Source organism: Geotrypetes seraphini, chromosome 5 (genome assembly GCF_902459505.1).
Source record: "Geotrypetes seraphini chromosome 5, aGeoSer1.1, whole genome shotgun sequence".
In the NCBI taxonomy this organism is placed as follows: domain Eukaryota; kingdom Metazoa; phylum Chordata; class Amphibia; order Gymnophiona; family Dermophiidae; genus Geotrypetes; species Geotrypetes seraphini.
This window is the reverse complement of record NC_047088.1, coordinates 115,719,711-115,744,503: the sequence shown is the minus strand read 5'-3', so window position 1 is coordinate 115,744,503 and position 24,793 is coordinate 115,719,711. Positions and strand designations below refer to the sequence as shown.

The window sequence follows — 24,793 nt, the reverse complement described above, 5'->3', positions numbered from 1 at the left end:
TCTGGAACCTAAATCATTGAATATTTTAATACACTCTTTGGTCATGTCCAAATTAGACTATTGTAATTCACTCTTATTAAACATTACACAAAAAGAAAAAAAACGTCTACAAATAATACAAAATACTGCAGTTAAAATCATTCATAATGGCAAAAAATACGATCACGTAACACCCTTTTTAATAGACTCACACTGGCTCCCGATTAATCAACGAATAACCTATAAAATATCACTTCTAACTTTCAAAACTCTACTCAATAATGAACCTTTATTTATAGATCAACTATTAATTCCATATAGCTCGTCCCGAGCATTAAGATCAACTGCTTTAGGAACACTTTCTGTACCTTCTCTAAAGATCATCGGAACCAGACGTCACGACATATTCTCAGTCATGGCTCCCCTTACTTGGAATGCTCTTCCTTTATACATTAGAGAAACCAAAGACCTGAACTTATTTAAATCTAATCTAAAAACTTTCTTTTTTAAAACTTCTTTTAATATTTAAAACCTTCTCACTTACTATTATTTTTTAATATTTTTTTTTTTTTTTAAATCAGCAATTTTAAATAATTCCTATTTCTTTTTTTCTCAACTTCTCTCAATATGACTTTCTAAAACCCCAACCCTAATGTTTTTTCCTCTTTCACATTTTCCATTTCTTCTCCTCTGAGAAACGCAATATGTAACTTTAACCTACTTTATCCCTTCCCATTGTTTCTCAAGTTTGTCAGTATTGTCTGTCCGAAATTTTTATGTACCTCTTTTAAAACTATGTATAGCATTTCTTTTTAATTGTTGCTCGCTTAGTACAAAATAGGCGATTTATCAAATTCAATAAAACTTGAAACTTGAAACCTTCTACTCCCAAAAGTTATCCAACTTTCACTCTGCAAAAGCATCTCTTATCTTACTGGCTCCCTGTCTGTCTGCCTTCGTCTTTTTCCTCCTGGGTAAAAGCTTTCGGCAATTCTTTTTTGAAGGCTGCAGTGGCTCAGACACTCTCTCATCCCAAGGTCCCTCTCATGGGCCCTTCGCTGATTAAATTCCAGTTCTCTTATTATGTTCAGCCCTGTCATTTCACAAGCCAAATTACTTCTTTCTCTCCCTTTATTTTTCTTTCTTTCTTCCTCTTTTTTTTTTTACTTTTTAAGAAAAGCAGTAACATGCAGGCCTGAAGGAGAGGATACAAGAGTTTAAGCACAGATAATACAGTGGGCTGTGATGAGCTGATCCTGCACTGCGCTGGACCCGTAGACCCTGCGAGGTTTCCCAAATCTGCATTCACAGCATTAGCGGGACCCATTTGCTCCGGCTGGATCCAAGCCGTGCAAGGATCCATATGTCCCAGGAAGAAGAGAGAAAAGAAATGGGGGTGGGCCAAACACCCACACTCCCTCCATTAGAACTCACACCCTAAGTGGCAGCCAGAGTAGCTTTTCTTTTCACGTGCTCTCAGTAAGAGCCATAATCGGCAGACTCTACTTGCGGGGAACAAGGAATAATGCCAGACTATATTTTCAGGGAAGTGGGCAAAGGAACAAGAGTGCTGGACAAGAATGATGGACTAGACTAGGGAAAGTGCTGGATTGGGGAGAGGACAGGAGAAAGAGAAGGAAACTAATGCTGTCAGCAGATAGATTAAGAGAGAGTCTGATGCTACAGATGGGAAAAGGGGGCTGATATTGAGGCTGGGTGTTGATCAGGAGAAAGATCTCATGGCTAGAAGAAGGATGAGAGAAGGGGACTGATTCTGGCAGATGGAGAAGAAGGAGATGGGAGAAGAGGGCTGATGGCAGTGCTGGGGCATGGAGAAGAGGGTCTGATGGTGGCAGATGCTGGGACTATTGGTTGAGCTGGAGGAAGGGTCTAATCAGGGTAGGATTAATTAGTTGAGGGCTCCTAGGCACACAAGTCCATATGGTAGTTCTGGGCTGGGGGTGTTCACCGTCTTGCCGGTTCCCTCCTCTGTACTGCAGTGTTCGCTCAAAGCCACGGGCAGTGGCTCCCACGCGCCTCCCATGGCTGATCTGGAAGTGTTCCCTCTAATGTCAGAGGGAACGCTTCCGGGTCATCCGCAGGAGGCACGTAGGAGCCACTGCCCACGGTTTTGAGTGAACACTGCAGCAAGACGGAGGAGGGAGCCAGCAATACAGTAAACAGCTGGGGGTGGCAGAGGAAAACACCACATCGTCCTTGAGCGCAAGTGGGGCCGCATTCTTCACAGGGCTGCATGCGGGCCATGGGTTGGACACCCCTGATTTAGAGTGTGCTATTGTCATTTTCAATACAAAGGCCTAGCCTCAACACTGAGAGTCTTCACAAAGTGCCTTGTGGTAGTTGCTGTAACTCTTCACTTATGGGGGGGTTTCACTTCTTTCCCTATCTAGATGACTGGTTGATTAAGGCTTCATCATTGTAACTAGTTCAGTATGCTTTCAATTCAAAAGTGTGTATTTGCAAACATGGATAAAAACTTAAAGGACATTTAACAAAAGACTATGAAAAAAAACTATAGAAGGGTGAGACATTTGTTCATTGTCAAATATTTTTATTGAGCTCAACACGAAAGAGAGACAGAAATCACAACCTGATACAGAGAAGCTCAAGCCCTCAACCCCTCCCCCCCGCCACCCCCTCCTTCAAGCTGTTAACCATAATGAGAAAAATTAAAATAGATTATACACAAGAACTCATGAGTACCCAAAACCCCCCAAAAACATATCGTCAGCAGTTCAATAAGCGACTCTGAGCCAAGGGAGTCATAATATTCCAAAAAGGTTTCCAAATGCGTTGAAAGGAGCGTCCCGGCAAAGAAGAAAAATCCAAAATATCTTTTCTTTCCCACATCAGTAGCGTAATCAGACGGCATCGCCAAAGGGAATAATCAAGAGCTTCCACTTCCAACCATTTGAGCAGAATGTTTTTCAGAGTGACCAAAACTGTCCACTTGAGAAAAGTAGTAGCTCCTCTTTGATGTGGTAATAATGTAGAGAAACACCAAATAAAAACAAAGGGGAATGTTGTATAGTAATATTCCAAATACACTTCATAAAAAGAAATATGGTTTCCCAAAAGGCTCTAATAATAGGACAGGTCCAAACCATATGTCCCAAACTGGCTTCTGGTTCAATACAGCGCAGACAACCAGCAGATGCTCAGAACCCAGAGAAATTAGCCCTCTTAGGAGAGATATACAATCTCAAGACCAGTTTATAATGTTGTTCCCAAAAAGAGGTGTATTTATGTAAGGCAGGCAATTTTTTAACAGCTTGCAAAATCACATCATCAAGCAATTCGATATTTACATCACTAGACCAAGTGTCTCGCAATCTAGCATGGTCAAGTAGGGGGACTCATTTTTCAGATGTCTATAGTGAAATTTAAGAGGAACTGGGAGCTAAGAACCAATGGTATAAGCAGTAGACAACAACTCCTGACAAGAAGCCATTAAGTGGCGAGATTGTAAAGAAGTAAGTAGTGATGTATCTGCGTATAAGCAAAACTATCAGTTTGGGGAAGATCATAGTCCCGTCTCAGCTGAGCAAAAGATTTGAGTCTCCCATCATCCTCCACTATTTGAAACAAATAGTGAATCTCCCGTGCTTCCCAACTGGCCTCATCCACCCCAGGAAGAAAATTACCATTGAAACATATGAGCAAGAAAGGAGATATAGTAGGACTAATAGAATGAAGTTTGCATACCCATTGCCAGACCCACAGCAGAGTATGGTGCAGTACTCTCTTAAGAAGGAGCCCAGGCTGAAGAGAGGAGACAGAATGTAGGTAAGCACTAAAGTGAGTAGTTCAAAAACAGGGAAGCTTCAAGGAAGTATAAGTAAAGTGAGAGGTTCCCTGAAAAAAATCATTAATGTGGCGCATGCCACAGCCAACAGTCAAAAATATGAAGGTTCGACAGACCCAAACCACCCTTGTACCATGAAGTGGCTGCAAGCCGATAAGGCAGTTGAGCTCTCTTATCCACCCAAAGGAACCGCTGAACTAAGCACCCCATCCACTTTTCATCTTTATGAGTCAGATAGAGAGGGAGAACCTGAAAGACATACAACTAACAAGGGACAATAAGCATATAATACAAACTCACCCGACCTAGAAGCGAGCAAGTGAGACTCCTCCATAGCTGCAGGTGATTCGTAAGAGTCTGAAAAAGCGGTTTGACATTCAGGGAGTACAAGCGAGAAAGGTCGACCGGGATAAGAACCCCCAGATATTTCAACGAAAACTCAGCCCACCTTAAAGGAAACAAACCTCTGCAAGTGGTACGAACTGCAGAGGTAAAAGGCAGCGCGACCAATTTATCCAGATTCAGAGAAAGGCCAGAGTAAAAGCCAAACTCAGAGATGAGATCTAACGCAGATGGCAAGGAAACCTCCAAGCTGGTAAGAATCAGAAACATGTCATCTGCAAATTCCAAAGTCTTTAATTCCACCCCTTCAATAGAAAGGCCCCTCACGTCGTGAAAGAGACGTAAGGTGCAATGTAAGAGTTCTAAGGAAAGGGGACAGCCCTGTCTAGTGCCCCAGAGGAATGGGAAGGAGTCCGTGCGGGCGCCATTGACTAACAAGATGCCCTCGGATTGGAGTACAAAGAACGTACCGCTTTGAGATTTAAAAAAACCCAAGGCCAATATACTCAAGAGCACGAAACAAAAAGGACCAGTGAACACTATCAAAGGGCTTGGAGGCATCCAAACTAACAAACAAAGCTGGAATTCAATGTTGCCAATGGGCAAGCGCAAAAAGAACCTTCCTCACATTGCAAACCGACTCAGCCACGGACGAAGCCTACTTGGTCTTTGTGAATTACAGTTGGAAGATGAGGGGCTAGACGATCAGCCAGCAAGCGAGAAAGAAGTTTAAGATCAACATTAATCAAAGATATCGGGTGATAGGAGTCAGGGTCATCCGTCACTTTACCCGGCTTCAGCAACAATGTAATGAGCGTCTCATTAGCATAGCGGGGAAAAGAGCCATGAGAAATCACTGCATTATAATAAGATAACAAGGGACCGCACAATTGGGGAGAAAGAAATCGGTAAAATTCACCGGAAAAGCCATCCGGGCCCAGGGCCTTCCCAGACTTCAGGGCCTTAATAGCATTTTGTAATTCTAGGGCCTGAAAGAGGCAATTCAAACTAGACACTAATTCCTCAAAGAATCAAGGCAACCCAGATGACTGAAGATAATCCTCCATCAAATCCGGAGAAGCATCTTCTGGAGCATCATACAACTTCGCAAAAAAATCATAGAGAACCCATGAAACATCCGTAGTGCGAGATACCTTGCCCCCCCCCCCCCCCTCCTTGAGTCCAGAGCACCAAAATGGGTCTACAACCAGTCTTTATATCCACTAAGTGTGCTAAAAGACGCCCCGGCTTATTACCAAACCTTTGAAAGTGATGTCTATGAAAAGCCGCCCACTTCTGAGATCTAGAGTGAAGCAGAGAATTAAGAGCTTCCTGGGAAGATAAATATTGTTCCTGAGTCTCTACTGAAGGAGTAGATAGAAAGGTCCTCTTAGCAGTACGTAAAGCTCTTTCCAAGATGATAACTCCCCTATTAATACGTTTATTTCTGGGACAAGTGAATGAAAGGATATGACCTCAGAGTATAGTTTTGGCTGCTTCCCAGAATAGAATGGGGGTCATCCTGATGCTGAGCATTATTGGTCAAATAGTCATCCCATTGTGTCTGCAGAAAGTTCCTAAATTCTACATCTTGTGCAAGATAGAATTGAAAGTGCCAAGAAGGAGAGCAGGCATAGGCTACATCCAGATGCACATCTAACCAAATAGGCGTTTGGTCTGAAATATTCAGAGGACCAATCTCTGCCGATAATACAGAAGAAAACAACTCCAGAGACACAAACAAATAGTTGATCCTAGACCAGGTATTATGAGCTTGGGATAGGTGAGTATAATCCCTAACCTCAGGATGTAGGAGACGCCAAGGGTCTACCACAGAAATAGTATCACAGAAATCATTAAGAAAATGTCCCTTAGCCCCCAGATTAGAAGACAGAGGGCCAGACTTATCACAAGCGGGGTCTATAACCAGATTAAAATCGCCCATCAGGATAAGTGGTTCCCCAGAATAACAAGAACAAAGTTGGGTTAATTTCTGCAAGAAAGAAGATTCAGATGAATTCAGACCATAGACAACCAGCAACAAATAGCTCTTATCCCCCAACGTCAAGTGCAAAAGAAGATAGCGGCCATCCAAATATTTATCAAGGACTTGAACCCCAAGCAGCAAGGACTTATGGACTAATACCGCAATGCCTCCATGTTGCCCCGACTGGAAGCCAAAATAAACCTCACCCACCCACGAGCGACGCAACTTGAGGAGTTGAGCATCTGTTAAGCGGGCCTCTTGTAAGCAGGAGATATCCGCACAATAATACTGTAACACTGCTAATATTTTTGAACGTTTAACAGGCGAAGTAATTCCCCCAATGTTCCAGGAGGTAAGCTGGAAAGGAGTACTCATAATTAACTAGTTAGGTGGAAAAAAAGAAAAGCCACAGTGAGAAAAAGAAACTGAACGAAGACCCTAGGGTATCGAAAACCAGGGGAAAACATAGCATGAGGAGTATATTATAATGTTCTCAGTAGCACAGCAAATTGTACACAAGATCAGCTAAAGGAGGACTACCCCTCATCCCATACCCGGATATCCCACCACCCACCCAATACAGATCCCCACCTCTTAACCCTATACCCAACCTACTAAACATGTTCTGTTCCACCATGGCAGACCAGAATGACTGAGTCACGCTACAATGGAGCAGGGCCCCTAGCCCCTCCCCCCTACACGGTCCCATCAGATAGAGCCCACAAATCCATGCAGGTCAAATCGGAAACAAGCCCCAAGCATTTCATCAAATGAAACAGACAGACACACATCACTCTCACACCCACCACTCAAAAGAGGAAGTAAACAGCCGAAAGGAGAAATTCTAGATTCCTCGCTGCCAAAATCTATAAGAAACTGCTGGAGGGTGCCACAACAAACATCCCTGCCCCCCCTAAAATACAAGTTAGAGGCCTGACCCCAGAAGGGCACCCAGCTATACTGCAAAGCCCACAAAATTTGCAGCAGAAGAGCTTGTGCAAAAATGCACTGTTGGGCATAGAGGCCCCCAGCAGTCCAGCAGCCACCATCCCTGCAATTAAAAGAGACTCAAACCAATGCATCTACCGCCCTCAAGCACTCACCCTCTAGATACTCAATACCCCTTACAGGCAAAGCCCCATGCACGCAAATCCCCAGGCATTCAAGTCTCCAAGCAAGCACACCCATACCAATCACCCACAATAGCCTTCTGGCCACAAAAGGAGCAATAACACCCCTTCAGGACAAAGTAAGCAACAGAGCCCACTTATACTATTATCACAAGAAATAGTGTCCTGGATAAGTTATGCACAAAAGGTCCAGGACCAAACATCCGCTAAATTACCCACAGAACCACAGGGTACCTTGGGGAGGCTGAGATTCCAGGCTCAAGAGGTAAGGAGTCCAAATAGGCCCAAGCAGATTCCACGGTGTCATAGATCTTTCACCCGTTACCCATCCAGATCTTCAAAAGGGCCTAGAATAACAGCATGAAGCGTTGTTTCTGATCATAAAGCGCAGAGCACTCTGGGGAAATTCAGCGTCACCGTTTCTGCAGTGATGGGGAGTAGTCCTGGAACAGCCGGATCGGTTCTCCCTCAAAATGTCAGCTTAAACTTGTATTTTAGCTAAAGTATGTTTTTATGAATTTTTACACCACCTAGAAGGTTGATTGGGTGGTATAAGAAATTTTAAATAAATTTGAAAACAGAGTATTTTTCTTCAATTTGTATTGGCGCATTAACTCTGCCATGTGTGCATAGTTATGAACCTTGAGTATGACCACATGGGCGCGCGTGCGATTGTCCATCCTCCAGGACAGGCAGTGCGCTCGTTCGAGGTGTACCAGCCCCATGCTCTCCGGCAGCGGGTTGGATGGCTGGGAGGTAGCTAGTTACAGGAAGCGTATAGGCATAAGAACATAAGAACATAAGCAGTGCCTCCGCCGGGTCAGACCATAGGTCCATCCTGCCCAGCAGTCCGCTCCCGCGGCGGCCCAAACAGGTCACGACCTGTCTGTATCACCAGAAGGGGCTCCCTTGCCACCTTGGTTTCTCATTTAAGTCCTGTCTTCCTATCGAAGTCCTAACCCTCCGGTCTTGCACATGCACGACCTGGTTTGGTTTCTATACTCATTACCTGGTTAGCTTTCTATACTTGTGTTACATCCCAGCTCCTCCCTCAGTATCCCATGATCCCTTTATCCTTCAGGAATCCGTCCAATCCCTGTTTGAATCCCTGTACCGTACTCTGCCTGATCACTTCCTCCGGTAGCGCATTCCAAGTGTCCACGACCCTTTGGGTGGAAAAAAACTTCCTTGCGTTTGTTTTGAACCTATCTCCCTTCAGTTTCTCCGAATGCCCCCTCGTATTTGCTGTCCCCTTCAGTCTGAAGAATATGTCCCTATCCACCCTCTCTATGCCCCTCATGATCTTGAAGGTCTCTATCATATCTCCCCTGAGCCTCCTTTTCTCCAGAGAGAAGAGCCCCAGCCTATCCAACCTCTCGTCGTATGGGCAGTGTTCCAGCCCTTTTACCATTTTCGTTGCTCTCCTTTGGACTCTCTCAAGTACCGCCATGTCCTTCTTGAGGTGCGGCGACCAATACTGAACGCAGTATTCCAGATGTGGACGCACCATCGCGCGATACAATGGCATGATGACTTCCCGTGTTCTGATTGTTATGCCCTTCTTTATGATGCCAAGCATCCTGTTGGCTTTTTTCGAGGCTGCTGCGCACTGTGCAGATTGCTTCAGTGATGCATCCACCAGCACACCCAAGTCTCTCTCAAGTCTGCTGTCTCCCAACAATACCCCCCCCCCAATTTGTAGTTGAACAACGGGTTCTTTTTCCCTATATGCATGACCTTGCATTTGTCCACGTTAAAGCGCATTTGCCCACGTTAAAGCGCATTTGCCATTTGTTTGCCCAATCTTCCAGCTTGTCCAGGTCTCTTTGTAGGTCCTCACACTCCTCCCTGGTCCTAACTCTGCCGCACAGTTTGGTATCGTCTGCAAATTTTATAACCTCGCACTTTGCCTCCTTTTCCAGGTCATTGATAAATATGTTAAAGAGTAACGGCCCCAGCACCGACCCCTGTGGCACACCGCTTGTGACTCCCCGCCAGTCAGAATATTGACCCTTTACTCCGACCCTCTGCAGTCTGCCCGACAACCAGTGCTTGATCCATCTGTGCACATCCCCTCCCACCCCGTGGTTCCACAGCTTCTTAAGCAGCCTTTCATGTGGCACCTTGTCGAAAGCCTTTTGAAAATCGAGGTAAATGATGTCTATGGGTTCCCCATTGTCCACCTGACTGCTTATTCCCTCAAAGAAGTACAGAAGGTTCGTTAGGCACGACCTTCCCTTACAGAATCCGTGCTGGCTTGTTCTCAATAGGTCATTCTTCTCGATGTGCTCACAAATGCCGTCCTTGATCATAGCTTCCACCATCTTCCCTATAATTGAAGTCAGGCTCACCGGCCTGTAGTTCCCGGGGTCACCCCTCGATCCCTTCTTGAAGATAGGTGTGACATTCGCCAATTTCCAGTCCTCTGGTACCTCACCAGTTTTCAAGGATAGGTTGCAAACATGCTGGATTGTGCCCGCTATTTCTTGTCTTAGTTCCTTCAGAACCCTTGGGTGGATCCCGTCCGGGCCCGGTGATTTGCCGCATTTTAGCCTGTCTATCTGTTTGAGGACATCCTCCTTACTTACCTCTATGTGATCCAATTTTTCAGCCTGTTCCCCACTCATGAGCTCCTCTGAGTCCGGTATATTAGATGTGTCTTCGCTCGTGAAAACCGACGAGAAGAACGTGTTCAACCTCTCAGCTACCTCTTTATCCTCCTTAATCACTCCCTTCCTATCCCCATCGTCCAACGGCCCCACCTCCTCTCTCGCTGGTCGCTTCCCCTTAACGTAACTGAAGAATGCCTTGAAGTTTTTCGCCTCTCTGGCCAGCCCCTCTTCGTATTCCCCTTTTGCTTTTCTAACCTCCCGGTGGCATTCCTTTTGGCATTTCCTGTGCGCCTGGTGATTTTCCTCCGTTGGGTCCTTTTTCCATCTCCGGAAGGATACCTTTTTGTCCTTTATCGCCCTCTTTACTTCTGTTGACATCCAAACCGGGTCCTTTGATCGCTTGTTCTTGCAGCCTTTCCTGAAACTGGGGACGTACATTCTCTGTGCTTCCTGCAGGGTGTCCCTGAATAGGGTCCAGGCGCTTCCCACAGTCTCCATCCTAAAGATGTTTCTGAGCTTCCTCCCCACCATTTCCCTCATAGCAACATAGTTCCCTTTCTTGAAATTCAGCGCAGTTGTTGCGGTCCTCCTTACTATGGGTGTCTCTCTTTCTAATGTGAATCTGATCGTGTTGTGATCACTGTTGCCTAGTGGTCCTCCCACTTCTATCCCTCTAGCAGGCCCCCCTAATCCATTTAGGATGAGGTCAAGAGTAGTACCCCCTCGCGTCGGTTCTTTGACTAGTTGCTTCATGAAGCAGTCCTTCACAGTTTCTACAAATCCTGTCTCCCTAGTGCAGTTGGAGTGACCCGTAGTCCAGTCTATTCCCGAGTAGTTGAAATCCCCCATCACTGTTACACTTCCAGTCCTGCATTCCTGTCTCAATTCTGCTTCCAAGTCGTCTCCGACTCCTTCTGGCGTACCAGGTGGTCGATAGTACAGCCCCAGTTTTATGCCCGCACCCTTGTTTCCGGGTAATTTGATCCATAGCGATTCCAGCCCCTCTGCCTTTGTTGCCATATCCATCCCGACCGAGTGGATAGAGTCCTTTATATATAGTGCTATGCCTCCTCCCTTCTTGTGGGTCCTGTCCCTCCTGTAGAGCTTGTACCCCGGCAGCACCACATCCCATTGATTTTCCTCTGTCCACCAGGTTTCTACAATTCCAATTATATCCAGGTCCTCCCCCTTGGCCACAACTTCTAGTTCACCCATCTTGGCCATGAGGCTTCTTGCGTTTGCGTATAAGCACCTCAGGTTCCGTCGTTTTTCTTCCACCTCTGCATTTACCTGGGCCACTTGCTCTTGGATTTCGGGCATTTTTCCCGTTCCCTGCGCTTCTGCTTTGCCCTCAGCCTTTACCCTCTTAGCTTTCAGCTTCTCCACATCCCCGCCACCCCACTTCCCCGCTTTTCCTCTGGGTTTTCTAACCCTACCGGCCCCCTCCTGGGCTATCATCCCTTGAGCCTCTGTTTGATCCCCCTCGCCTTGTGGTACCTCTATATTACCCTCGGCTTTCGCCCTCGTGCCACCCAGTCCCCCTGTGTATCCATGCCCATTAGTTTTCTCCCAGCAAGCTCCCTTTACCTGATGTTTCCCTCGCTGTCTGATTCTAAGATCTTCCGGTCCCTCTGCTTCCTCCTTGCAGTCAGCCCGTTCAGCATCTGTTCTGGATACTGTTGTTCGAAGCGTCAACATCAGATCAGCTGTCGGCTTTCCCCCTTTCCTCAGTTTAAAGCCCTCTCGATCTCCTTCCTCACATTGGCTGCCAGTAGTCTAGTTCCCGCTGTGCTCAGGTGCAGGCTGTCCCGCCGGTAGAGCTTGTTCTTTCCCCAGAAGGACGTCCAGTTCCTCACAAAGTGGAAGCCCTCCTCCTGGCACCATCTCCTCAACCATGCATTCACAGCTTAGTCTAGATTATGTTTCTGTGCTATAGTAGTGACATTTTTGCTCCAATACTAAGAGAGAAGCAGCACAGTGAATCATTATAACATAGGCCCCAATTCACTAAAGTCAGCAATCGTGGCTAAACCTGGTTTAGTGACGATCGCTGCTACTCACCCGATTCACTAAATGGCCCATTGCGTATTTTCCGATCCGATCCAACCCAACCCATGCAAATGAGTAAAACCCCATGCAAAATAGCCAAGCAATTGATTCACTAACATTTGCTTGACTATTTTGCTTTAGATTTTACAATCCTGCAATTACAGCTCTCTTAAGGGCTTTGAATACAAGATCTTTCTTAAATATCCAGCACAGTGAAGGGGAAGGGAGATTGAGTCGTCCCCCTTCACTGCACCGGAGGAGCCTGAGATAGGTGATTTGCCCCACCCCCCATCAGCCACTTCGGCACCTCCCACTGTGAACCACCGAGGAGAAAGGCGACTTCAAACCCGGGGGGCGTGACCTGATCGCCACGAAGAACGCACAGATGGTTTATCGGCTCCTCTTACACATCTGTTTTAATATAATCTGTGTGGAATTCGACGGATCAGACAGAAAAGCCATCTTGCAGCCGTTACTGCTTGAGGACAACATGAAAACATGAAATAACTACTCCTTTTCACCCGCACTCGAAGCTGATTAAAAAGTGCTTATTTTTGAAAAAAAAACAAAAAAAAAAACTTTGCGATTTCGCCAAGATATAACTGCCTGAGTCCCTATGTCGCCTTCAAAATCGGCGAAAAACGAAACTGCTCCACCCGCGTCAATCGGAGGGAAGAAACTGAAACCTGATCTGAACACGCCAGAGAAAATGGCGCCGAAGAACGATGAGGCTTCACTAGACCTGCTCCTGAAAGAAATAAGATCAAATCGGGGTATAATTCAAGAACAGGTTGAAGAAATCAAACTTTTAAGGGGTGAGATTGAGGCAATTAATTCCCAGTTTGTGGATGTCCGACATCGTTTGGACGCCCTGGAGGAAAAAACATCTGTCATATCTTCAATAAAAGAAACGGTAACTAAACATGACAAACTCATCACTACTTTATAAAGAAACTTTGAAGACCTTTCTAACCGCAGCAGAAGATCCAATTTAAGGATCATTGGGCTCCCTGAATCATCGGAGGGATCTGATATGGCTTCCTTTCTTTCTACTTTCTTGCCTGCCACCCTGGGACTTGTCTTTTCACCTCCTCTGGAAATAGAGCGTGCTCACCGCGTGCCGTCTCATCTTTCTTCACATGCCTCCTCTCCCAGGCCCATAGTGGCTAAACTACTCAGATTTCAGCAAGTGCTCCAAATTCTAACAGCAGCTAAATCTAAATCTCAAATGCTACACCAAGGCAGGAAGTTCTTCATTGTTCCTGATCTAGCTAAAACTACAGCCTTAAAGAGAAAAGCATTTCTCTCCCACCGGCAGGAACTTAAAGACATCGGAGCCAAATATGGTCTTATGTACCCAGCCAGGATGAAAGTAACCTACAATAATCGCACTACATCATACACTGATCCTGAGGAGCTGGCTGCATTCCTGGACTCTTTGAAAATGCACTGATACGCTGAACTTTTGATAACACAATTTGCCTTTGTGTTCTCTCTTGTTATAACCTGTATGAATATATAATTCATTGTTTTTGTGAATAAGCATACCACTTTTAAATTTCTTAAATTGAATGGGTGTGGAGTTAAGTAAGTTGTTCTATATGAGTTGTTTCTCCATGCTCACAGGAGCACCCTTAAACTGTACTATCTTATACATAATAGTAAGGTCTCTCTATTTTCTGACCTTACAATATGCTGTCACTAATAGTATACTTGCTCTTATTCTTATGCTTTCTTTCTTTCTTTTTATTCCTTCTGGCAGTAGTGTCTACCTGGTATCCTGGTTTTACTATTTGTTGTTTCCTTATAAAGGTGATGATTACTATGTCTTACCATCGTATACAATAGACTATGGCTGATTTACATATCATCTCTTTTAATGTGAATGGTTTGAATCATCCTATTAAAAGGAAGAAGATAACTAATTACATGTTAAATAAACATCCCGATGTGATCTATTTACAGGAAACCCATCTCCCACCTGCTGCCGCTTCTAAATTTGATTTGAAGGGATATTCCACTCATTTGTATTCCCCTGCGACTCAGAGAAAGAAAAATGGAATATCAATACTTTTCAGTGATAAACTATCCCCTATCATCCACTCTGTTAAAACAGACTCCGATGGAAGGTGGTGTCTGGTACATGCTGCGTTGCACTCTGTGGATTTTGTGTTCCTTAATATTTACGCTCCTGTTTTGGATCATCCGGATTTTTTCAAAGATCTTCAGCTGGCGTTAGTTGAATATGACTCTTGTTCTCGAATATTGGGCGGAGATTTTAATCAAATTCAAGATATCTATATAGATCGATCATCCTCTTGCAAACCCTCAAAATCTAAATCTTTTGCAGCTCTATATGCTTTAAAAGAAGCCTTTTCTCTTGTAGATCCATGGCGTTTACTGTATCCCAAAGGTAGAGAATATTCACACTTTTCACCACCACATAATACCTACTCGAGAATTGATTTCTTCCTTCTCTCCTCCTCTCTCATTCAAGACGTGACAAATACTTTCATACACCCAATAACTCTTACGGATCATGCAGCTATTTCATTACATTTATCTATTTCTGCCCCACGTAAATAATCTCCCTCTTGGCGACTTAACAATACCCTGCTTTTAGATGAGGTAATAGTAGAAAAAATCAAATCTTTTACTACGGAATTTTTTGAAATCAACACCAAAGATCCAGAAATTTGTCCTTCTATTATTTGGGAAGCTTACAAAGCTTCTCTCAGAGGTGAATTGATCAAACTTGCTTCCTGGAAAAAAAAACAATCCATCCAAAAAGAAAAAGAACTGGAAACCTCTATTAAAAATTTAGAACTACAACATATGTCCAACCATCTACAAGATCAATCCATGCTCCAACGTATTCAAAACTTAAAATATGAATACAATACTCTAGTCTCATGTACGGCCCGTCGTGACATTTTCATTTCCAACTCTGGTCACTATATGGGAGATAATCTTATGGGTCGCCCTTTGGCTAGATATCTCAAAACTAAATCAAAACGCTTGCACATCTCAGCTGTTCAAGATTCATCAGGACAATTAGTCAGAACCAGATCTCAGATTTCTTCCCAATTTGAAAAATTTTATACTATCCTATATCAATCTGATTTTTCAGCCTCTGAAATGGGATTTAGATTCATTTCTATCCTCACTAGCTCATCCAACTATATCGGAATCTATTAAAGCAAAACTGGATGCTCCTATAACTATATCTGAGATTGAAAATGCTATAACCTCTCTACCCACTGGGAAAGCTCCTGGCCCGGATGGCTTTACAAATGAGTTTTTCAAATGCTTTCGAACCCTATTGACTCCTCAACTCCTTGCATATTATGATTTCCTTCACTCCACTCCGGACAAACAATTTAATTTCGCTGAGGCCACGATTGTAGTTATTCCCAAGCCAGACAAAGATGCTACTCTGGTTAAAAATTTTCGTCCTATCTCTCTTCTTAATTTGGACTACAAAATTATGGCTAAATTACTTGCACTAAGACTCACCACAGTGATCCCAACTCTCGTACATGGAGATCAAACTGGATTCATCAAATATAGATACATTGGGGATAATCTTCGTTTATTTCATCATATCAATGCTCACGCCAAATCAATGTCGGACCCTGTGATTGGTCTAGCCATTGATGCCGAGAAGGCCTTTGACCGAGTGGAGTGGCCTTTCTTATTCCGAGTACTGAAATGGTACAACTTTGGTTCTTTCTTTACAAACTGGATAGAAACATTATACAGACAACCCACGGCTCGTATCTTGATTAACAACTCTCTCTCTAATAGATTTTCCCTCCATAGAGGTACCCGTCAAGGCTGTCCCCTTTCACCATTATTATTTGATTTAGCATTGGAACCTCTATTGACATCTATCAGACAATGTTCCTTAATTAAAGGTATTCCCTCGTCCAATCGAGAGATTAAACTAGCAGCTTACGCTGACGATGTTCTTCTCTTTCTCAAAGATCCTCTTATCTCTTTACCTCATTTTATCCACATAGTATCTCAATACTCTCAAATATCTGGATATTCTGTTAATTGGGAGAAATCAGAGATTTTTCCTCTAAATGATCACATTTCCTCCTCAGATCTAGCTCATTTTCCTTTTCCATGGTCACAGGGAGCTGTAAAATATTTGGGGATTTTAATACATAAAGACCCATTACTTGCTCAGGATCTCAATATATCTAAAATCAAAAACTTAGTTTCAAGTACTACATCTCGTTGGTCCCCGCTTTATTTGTCCTGGTGGGGTAGAATAGCCTCTATTAAAATGACCTTAGCCCCACAAATTAATTATACTCTATCTATGCTTCCCCTTCTCTGCCATAAATCACTCTTTCATTGGCTTAATATTAAAATTACTGAATTTATTTGGAACAAGAAAAAACCTCGTATTGCTCTCGCCAAGCTGAAGGCCTCTAAGATTAATGGGGGCTTAAATTTACCTGATTTTTATTATTACTACATCGCCTCCTTAGCCAAATACGGAGCTCACTGGATTGTTGACTCATATCCACAGGATAAACCAGCATGGTTTGAAATGGAATGCTTTTTATGTGCACCACTACACATCTCTTGCTTCCTTACAGTGTCGATACCTAGACACTTGAGAAAATATTCTTTGTTGAGTGCAACGCAACATGCTTTTCAACTATTAGATGCAACGGCTGAGATCTCTGTTGCTGAAGGCCCACTTATGTCCCTTTGGAATAATTCTAAAATTCAAAATAAGGGTAGATCCCTTTCATGGAAGAGGTGGCAACGGGCAGGGGTGTGGTTTGTTCATCAATTGATCTCCTCCACTTCATTTATCCCATTTGATACTTTTTGTTCTGTAAACTCACTCCCATCCTCTATATATCCCCAATGGCTTACGCTTACTGAAATACTAGCTAATGTGCAAATGCGCCCTGACTTTATGACCTCTCAACAAACTATTCGTCACTGGTCTACTTTGGCTTTACTGAAAGGTAGGGCGATATCTCTTTTTTATAGCATCTTAAGAGATCACACCTTCACCTTTACACCTCAATCCATGAACCATTGGGGCTCTATCCTAAAGACCACGCTTTCTGAAATAGATTGGGAACTCTTCTGGTCATCTACAAATCGTCCTCTATTATCCTCAAGAGTTTCGCAATCAATGTTCTTTGTTATGTGGAATGTAGTATGGACTCCATTTCGAATGTGGAAAGCGAAACTGAAACAAGACCCTACATGTTGGAACTGTTTGAAAGAGCCTGGAACTCTTGATCACATGCTTCTTCACTGCACTATGGTTCATTCCTTTTGGATTCGTATCTGGGACACCATAAAATCTATTACCAAATGTTCAGAAGCTATTTCCATAGACATTATAATCCTTCGTTCTCAACACCCTTGTTTCGCACTATCAAACTGTCCTCCTAAACTTATTGACACCATGATTGTGACAGCTCTTATGCACATTTTGAAAAATTGGAAGTCACCCACACTACTAGACTACACCTTTTGGTGGAACTCATTGAGCATGTACCACAAATTCGAATCATATGCATATGAAAAGAACACGATATCTCGTTTATCTACAAATTTGGTGCGAAATAAATCACCTTGGTCATTCTTAGATTCATATGTTCATTCTGCCTTGTAGACACTTCTGCCTCTCTCTCTTTCTCTCTCTCTTTCTTTATCTCTCTTTTTTCTTTTTTATTTCAATTCATCTCTGCTTTTCTATCCTTTCTATTTCTTTTCTTAGCAGTTTCAAATACTCTGAATTCTTCTTACTAATCTACAATTTGCAAATAACAGCAATTATGGTTTCTTTTGTTTCTACATCACTATTTCTTATTCAATTTTTATGTATTTGAACTGCTTTCTGTATATTACTTATAATATTCAATAAAATTAATGAACTTAAAAAAAAAAAAAAAAAAAAGATTTTACAATCCTAAAATCTGACTTCTGTAGACCGAGAGGTCTGCTGGTTTTTTGACAGGTCTGCCTGTATTTTTTTTTTTTTTTTTCATTTTTTTTCCATGACACAGATATTTTACATGTATTACACATGCAAAATATTTGCCCCATAAAAAAAAGAAATTAATGAAAAACAGGAAGACCTGTAAAAAAACCTCCCCCCCGGCACGTGACGACCCACAAATGGAAGGAGGGATGCCCACTGCCACCCAGTGCTCCTCCTACCACACTGAAAAATAAAGCAGGAAGTATGCCCGGTCCCTCTTACCATTGGCCCCCTCCTCCCCCGCCTGCCAGCTGAACAACCCGCCATTCCGACGAACACCCTCCCGACGAATACCACCCACCGCGCTGAAAAAATGGCAGGAGGGATGCCCACTCCCTCCTGCCACCGGATGCCCCCTACCCTCGTACCTTTAAGTTGGGAGCAGGAGGGACTGAGCACCCCTCCTGCTCCCAACTTAAAGGTACTGGGGGGAGGAGGAGGGAATGACCAACCAACCTGGCCTGACCGTGGGTGGCCTGACGGCAGGAGGGAGTGGGCATCCCTCCTGATATAAGTTCATCGGGGGGAGTGGGCCTTTGGCAGGAGGAAGTAGGCATCCTTCCTGCCATATTTAAGAGCGGGACACCTGGTGGCAGGAGGGAGTGGGCATCCCTCCTGCCATTTTGGGGGGGAGGGAGGGGGTGCTGTCAGGAGGCTTTTTTTTTCATTTTTTTTTTTTTTTTAATTGGGCAGATATTTTGTGTGTGTAATACATGCAAAATATCTGTTCCATTAAAAAAAAAAAAAAGTCTCCCGACAGAAGCCTTGATAGCAGTGGCAAGAGGCTGCTTCTCCTGTCATTACTGTCAGGACTCTGCTCCAACTTGATCGCATCGGCTAGAGAATCGGTCAACAGCGATTGAGTCACTATCTTTAATGAATTTGGCCCATAGTGTTTAAGGAATTGAACCTTTCAGACTGTCTTTTCATCATATCTTTCTTGATCACATACACAAAGAAAGCACACATAGGTTTAGGCATACAAATATGCATTTTCATGAAAGAAGTGGGATTAGAAACCTTGGATTTCCTGGTGCTCATCCCATTACTGTAACCTCTAGATTTTATCATCATAATGTTGTATTAGGTGCTTAATGATAAGGATATATGGTCTTTATGATCATATGGGTTTTGTCTGCTTTCACTTTCTCTTTCTATGCTGTTGTTTTAGGATACTTATATTGGAGATTAAATTTATTTTTAATCAATTGTATGATGTAAACTGCGGAAGAATTGTTTATCATGTTAGAAACAAACAATAAGTTTGTTATTTGGGATATATTCTATGAATTGAATTCACCCCAAGTTTGGGTACAATAAAACAGGCATGTATTTAAAACATGACCCTGGTCTCTGTGACAGATGAATTCTGTATTATTAATAATGTTTCTGATAAGTAAACTGTCCCCCTCCATCTTATTTTTCCATTATTATTGCAGGATATTAATGCAATGGTGGATGAGCTCCTACAGGAAACTTTAAAGGAGCAATGTGGAGAGATCAGCAACGCTGGGGTAGCTTATACCTTAGCTGCTATAAGGTACAACTGAATATGAGAAAAGGTTTTGCTTTAAATACTTGCCAGAGAGTTGATCTTGCTAAGAAATAGTAATTTAATTTAGATTGTGAGGGGAAAATAAGTGCTGGGATCTTGCTCAGAATGAGTGCTATCATGTCCTAAAGCATGAAAACAGGATTCAAATGCTATGATTATGCCTAGACTAAAGAAGGGGTTGAACGAGGATAGGACCTAGATTCTGTGATTTTCAACAAGATAGCAGGGCAGTGTGGATATTTTTATAAATACTCTGATAGGTATATATTAGTTTATAGGAAATAATGTTCTCTGAGGACAAGCAGGCTTTATATTCTCACATGTGGGTGATGTCATCCATGGAACCTGGTGTGTGGAAACTGTTAAGTGTACTGTTACTTTAAATCCTTGAGGCAGTGCCCCACCGCACACATACAGGTGCCTTCTCGTCCAATGTCAATGTGTGGGACCTCAGTCTTTAGTTTTCTGCAAAACCAAGAAACTGTGTATTCAGGTTTTCTTAGCATGTCAAACTTTTGATATTTTGTGCCTTTTCAGTACTTTTTTTTGTTTTGTTTCTTCACACTTCTTGTTTCCTTTCTTTTTCTCAGGTTTGGTTAGATTTGAACAATTTTGTCTTTTTTGGCCTTCGGGCCACTTTGAGCCTTTTCTTGGCCCCAGGGAGATGATATCCGGTATACCTTAAGCTCCCCAAGCCATCAAGCCCTTTGAGTTCACATCGGCCATTTTTCCTTCCATAACAAAGAGGGTGCCGAGTGGCTTTAAAAAATGTGTTCAGTGCAATGGGACCATTTCAGGCTTGACCCTCATAATTGGTATGTTCATTGCCTGGGTCATCAGTATTAGGACTTCTGTTGTGATCTCTGCTTGTGTATGCAAAAGAGATCACTTAAAGCCTGTAGAATCTGGAGTGATAAACATTTTGGATCTGCATCTACATCAAGCATGGTGGCAGATTTCCAGTCCCAACACGCAGTCTACTTCAGCACCGGCATTGGTATCAACATTAAGTACTTTGAAAATATGCCTCTAGGCCAGGGATCTCAAAGTCCCTCCTTGAGGGCCGCAATCCAGTTGGGTTTTCAAGATTTCCTCAATGAATATGCATTGAAAGCAGTGCATGCACATAGATCTCATGCATATTCATTGGGGAAATCCTGAAAACCCGACTGGATTGCGGCCCTCAAGGAGGGACTATGAGACCCCTGCTCTAGGCATTGTTTTAACCAATCCACTGCATCAGCTTTTCACCATCCTTGTTAAAAGCACCAAAATCCTCAGAAATAACAGGCTGAGTCCCAGTCAAAACAAGAGGAGTTCTTTTTGACACTTTCCTAGAGAGCATAACCAGCATCAACCTACCTTTTGTTGGGGGCAGATTACTGCTTTCCCATCAATGTTTCTCTTAACCACAAATCTCTGTATGTATTTAAGTAATTTCTTAGGGGTATGTCTTACATTGACTCACTAAACCTCCCAATCACCCATCAAGAGTCTCTTTTCAGCTTCCTGCAGAAGACCCTCCTTCACCAGGAACTTTCAATCCTTCTCCAGCAAAAGGCAATAGAACCTGTTCAAAAGAGAGGGCAAGGATCCCACTCAAAGTATTTCCTAATACCAAAGAAAACCGGAGGAATTCGGCCCGTTCTCAACCTCCAAGGTCTAAACCAGTATCTCTCAAACTTTTTATCTCCGGTATACTAAACGGAACAAATGTTTTTTTTGTGGCACATTATAATTGGAATTATTAAATTGCAAACCCAACAAAAAATTAAATTTGAGTGTTATTTATTTAAAGTTCTTTAAGCTATGTGAAACTAAAGTAGATAGACTAGAATTGCTAATCAATGGAATGAATGTGCTTGTTTTTGAGTGCAAATTAACTTAAATGCGGCTCAATAGTCAACAAGCAAACATGCATTTCATCATCCACCATATGCAGTTGTTCTCTTTCTTTTACAGAGCGGAAAATCCAAGTTCGCAAAGATAAGAAGATCCAAACGGTAACAAAGCCTTGATTGCTTTGTTGCTCAAGTTAGGATAGCTACTATATAAAAATTAAAAATAAAATTACTTGCTGTTCGTTTTCAAGGACCAATCACATCAAAGAATGATGCTTGTCTGGACAGTTATATCCTTAAGCACACATGTGCTCATAACACTGACAGACTCTTGCGTATGCGACGTACATGTCATCTGGTGTATACTTATAAAGAGAATTATTTTAAAAAAGGTAAAATTCTGGAATCACTTGTGGCATACCTGGAATCTCTTTGGAGCACACCACGGTGCCATGGCGCACAGTTTGAGAGACACTGGTCTAAACAATACCTGATGAAGGAGAAGTTTTGCATGGTCTGTCTGGGAACCCTTCTACTGCTGCTTGAGAAGGGAGATTGGCTTCACTCTTATCCATCCTAACTGCTCACAGAAAGTAACAGTCTCGGCACTTCCAAAGTAAAGTGTTGCCATTTGATCTCACCTCTGCTCCTCATGTTTTCATAAAGTGCTTAGTGGTAGTTGCAACAACTTTTCAAAGGTTGAGATTCCTTGTTGTCCTAGGTAACTGGTTAATCAAGGAATCATAATTGCAAGCAGCTCAGATTGCGATCAGTTCAGTTGTTTGTCTCCTACAGCAGAGGTTCTCAACATGCGATACACGTATCCTAGGGGATACAAACACCACTGTCAGGGTATATAGTGCTGTCTTCTCTCATCGACTTCTCTCCCCCCCCCCCCTCATTCGACTAGCAATGTCAGCTCACTGTGTGCTTTTAACTTACCCACACAACTGCTGCTAGTGTTAGTTTAGCCTCAGGACCTTTGCTAGGCTGGCCTGCCTCTGCCAAAAGTGGAAGTTCCATCATTGGAGGTGTGTTCATAAAATATGGTGAATGCTGTTGCCAAGCGTCATCAAATGGAAAGGCAGGGATTTTCAATACGGGAAGTGACTCATCCAACATTGTAGCAGTGTGTGACAAGTTTCATTGTTTGGTGCAGTGAGCTACGGTTGTGTTTTAAAGTGTGGCATAAATCATGGTTCACGAACAATACATTAACATGAAATTTTGTTTCAAAATGCAAAAAAGTGCTAAAGAAACATACAAAATGTTAAAATTAGTTTATGGTGATGCTACAGTGACCATGAAGACAGTTTACAAGTGGTTCAAGTGATCTCGTAATGGTTCTAAATCTGTTGAAGACGAGGAGAAATTGGGACATCTTCCAACATCAAAAACCCAAGAGAATGTTGAAAGAGTAAGCAAAATGATTCAGTCAAACAGGCAATTGACTATTAACACAATTTCTGAGGATCTTTTATGGTTCCGCTCAAAATATTGTAACAACAGATTTGAGTATGAAAAAACCTGAGAAATGGACCATCAGTTTCATTCTCCATTATGACCAGTGTTCCATGTCACACATTGCTTCTGGTACAGCAATTTCTGTCAAATAAAAACATTACATTGTGTCCTCATCCACCTTATTCACTGGATCTAGCACTGTGCGACTTCTGGCTCTTCCCATGAAAGGTAAACCGTTTTGAAATCGAGTCAGCCACAACAGTGCAACAAAGATACTCATGTAAAAGGACTTCCAGAACTGCTTCAGAAAGTGGCAAGAACAATGGGATAAGTGTGTTCAAAATGAGTGAGACTATTTTGAGGGGCATTAATAGCAATACAGAAATATGTCTAAAAACTCTCCCAAATTGGCACTTGAAAGATCAAAAAGACAGGTCGTCCAAGTGCCGATAATTGAAATGTGTTTTTAGACGTATCCAGAGACTTTTTAGGCCTCTGAATCCCACTGTGCGCCCAGAGCAGAAAGGGGCATTTTTGGAGGAGTGGTTAGGGCGGGATGTGGGCCGACCTAGAATTAGTCATTTTACAGGGATAATCGAAAGTTTTACAAGGCTGCCTCGATGGAACTTATACGTTGTGACTTAGGCGATCTAAAAACAGGTCTAAGTGCCCAGAAGATATCCAAGGTGACCAGATAACTACTGTAGACACAAAGTACAGACCCCCATACACTTCCCCAGTGATCACTGACCTCACTACCATAAAAATTGGATGAAAACCATATATACCTGCCTCCAGAACATTAGTACCTGGCATAGGAAAGTACAGTAGAGCTGCACAGAGGTGGCATAAGTAGTCTGGGGGTGAGCTAGTGAACCATAGAGTGGAGGATCCAGTCCCATAAGCCATTCTAATCACTGCATTCATGGTGGAAAATGTGAGTCCATCAAAATTCTACTGTACTGCCATATAGGTGGCACCTGCAGTCATAAGGGCTAATGGAGTTATAGACAGGTGGGTATAGTAGTTTTTGGGGGGACTCACCATGACCTGCAAGGGAGTTGTGAGATGTTTTTGTTAAGTTCACAGCAGTGCCCTGTAAGGTGCCCCACTACTCTGTTGCCATGTGTGGTGGCCAGTGTACCACTTTGCTGGCCCCTCCCACGTCCAAAAGATCTTGTTCTAGGCATTTTGGACTTGGGCGATTTTTTTTTTTTTTTTTTTGGACAAGAATGTAGTATAAAGATGGATGTACTAATGGTCTGTATGATCAAACAGCTAGACATAGAAGTAGATTTTTTTTTTTTTTTTTAAAGTATACTTTAGATGTATTTTTCGAGAGTGAACTTTGGATACTGCTAACTTTGGGTGACTAGCACTAGGACCAAAACGGACTTAGAAATTTTTTTGATTCTGCCCTTCCACATGTCTATTACTGTAATAAAATTTTTAAAATTTAAACATTCACCATATTGTTTGATCACATCTTGTACACTTTGGTGTAGTCATCTACCAACGTCATTCCAATCACTCATGCATTCAATGTTTTCTTAAGATAGTCAGGATTAAGCCTGCAATGCTGTTCAACTCCTTGCAACAAGGCCTCACACTGCACTGTAAACAGTGGAGGTAAATGCAAATGAAATAAATCTGCAGGTGTCTTAAATATATAAACCCCTACATGTTGTCCATTTAAATGGAAATCCCTGTGTTGTAGCTGTGACATCACCTCAGATGGTACATTAAGTTTCAATATTTCCAGTTTGGTCATATTGATTTAAAAGCCTGATACTACTATGAACCTTTGCAGTATGTCTGACAGCGGCCAGTGATTCTACAGGGTTTGACATTGTTAATGTATACCCTTGTTGTGCCAGAAGCTCCACTGATAAAGCAAATAAAGTGGAGACAATGCACATCCCTGTTATATACCTCTATGTAGTTCAAAACTATCAGTCCATTCATTTTTAGACTTGACAAGGA

At 42.8% G+C, this 24,793-nt stretch overlaps 1 protein-coding gene across 1 annotated transcript in view; it reads left to right on the top strand.

Moving 5' to 3' along the window:
- MCM3AP (minichromosome maintenance complex component 3 associated protein) overlaps positions 1–24,793 on the top strand; it is a 556,273-nt gene that overhangs the window by 249,418 nt on the left and 282,062 nt on the right. Inside the window, 1 exon segment of the mRNA XM_033944925.1 lies at positions 19,390–19,490. Within this exon segment, the coding sequence (XP_033800816.1) occupies positions 19,390–19,490 (101 nt within the window).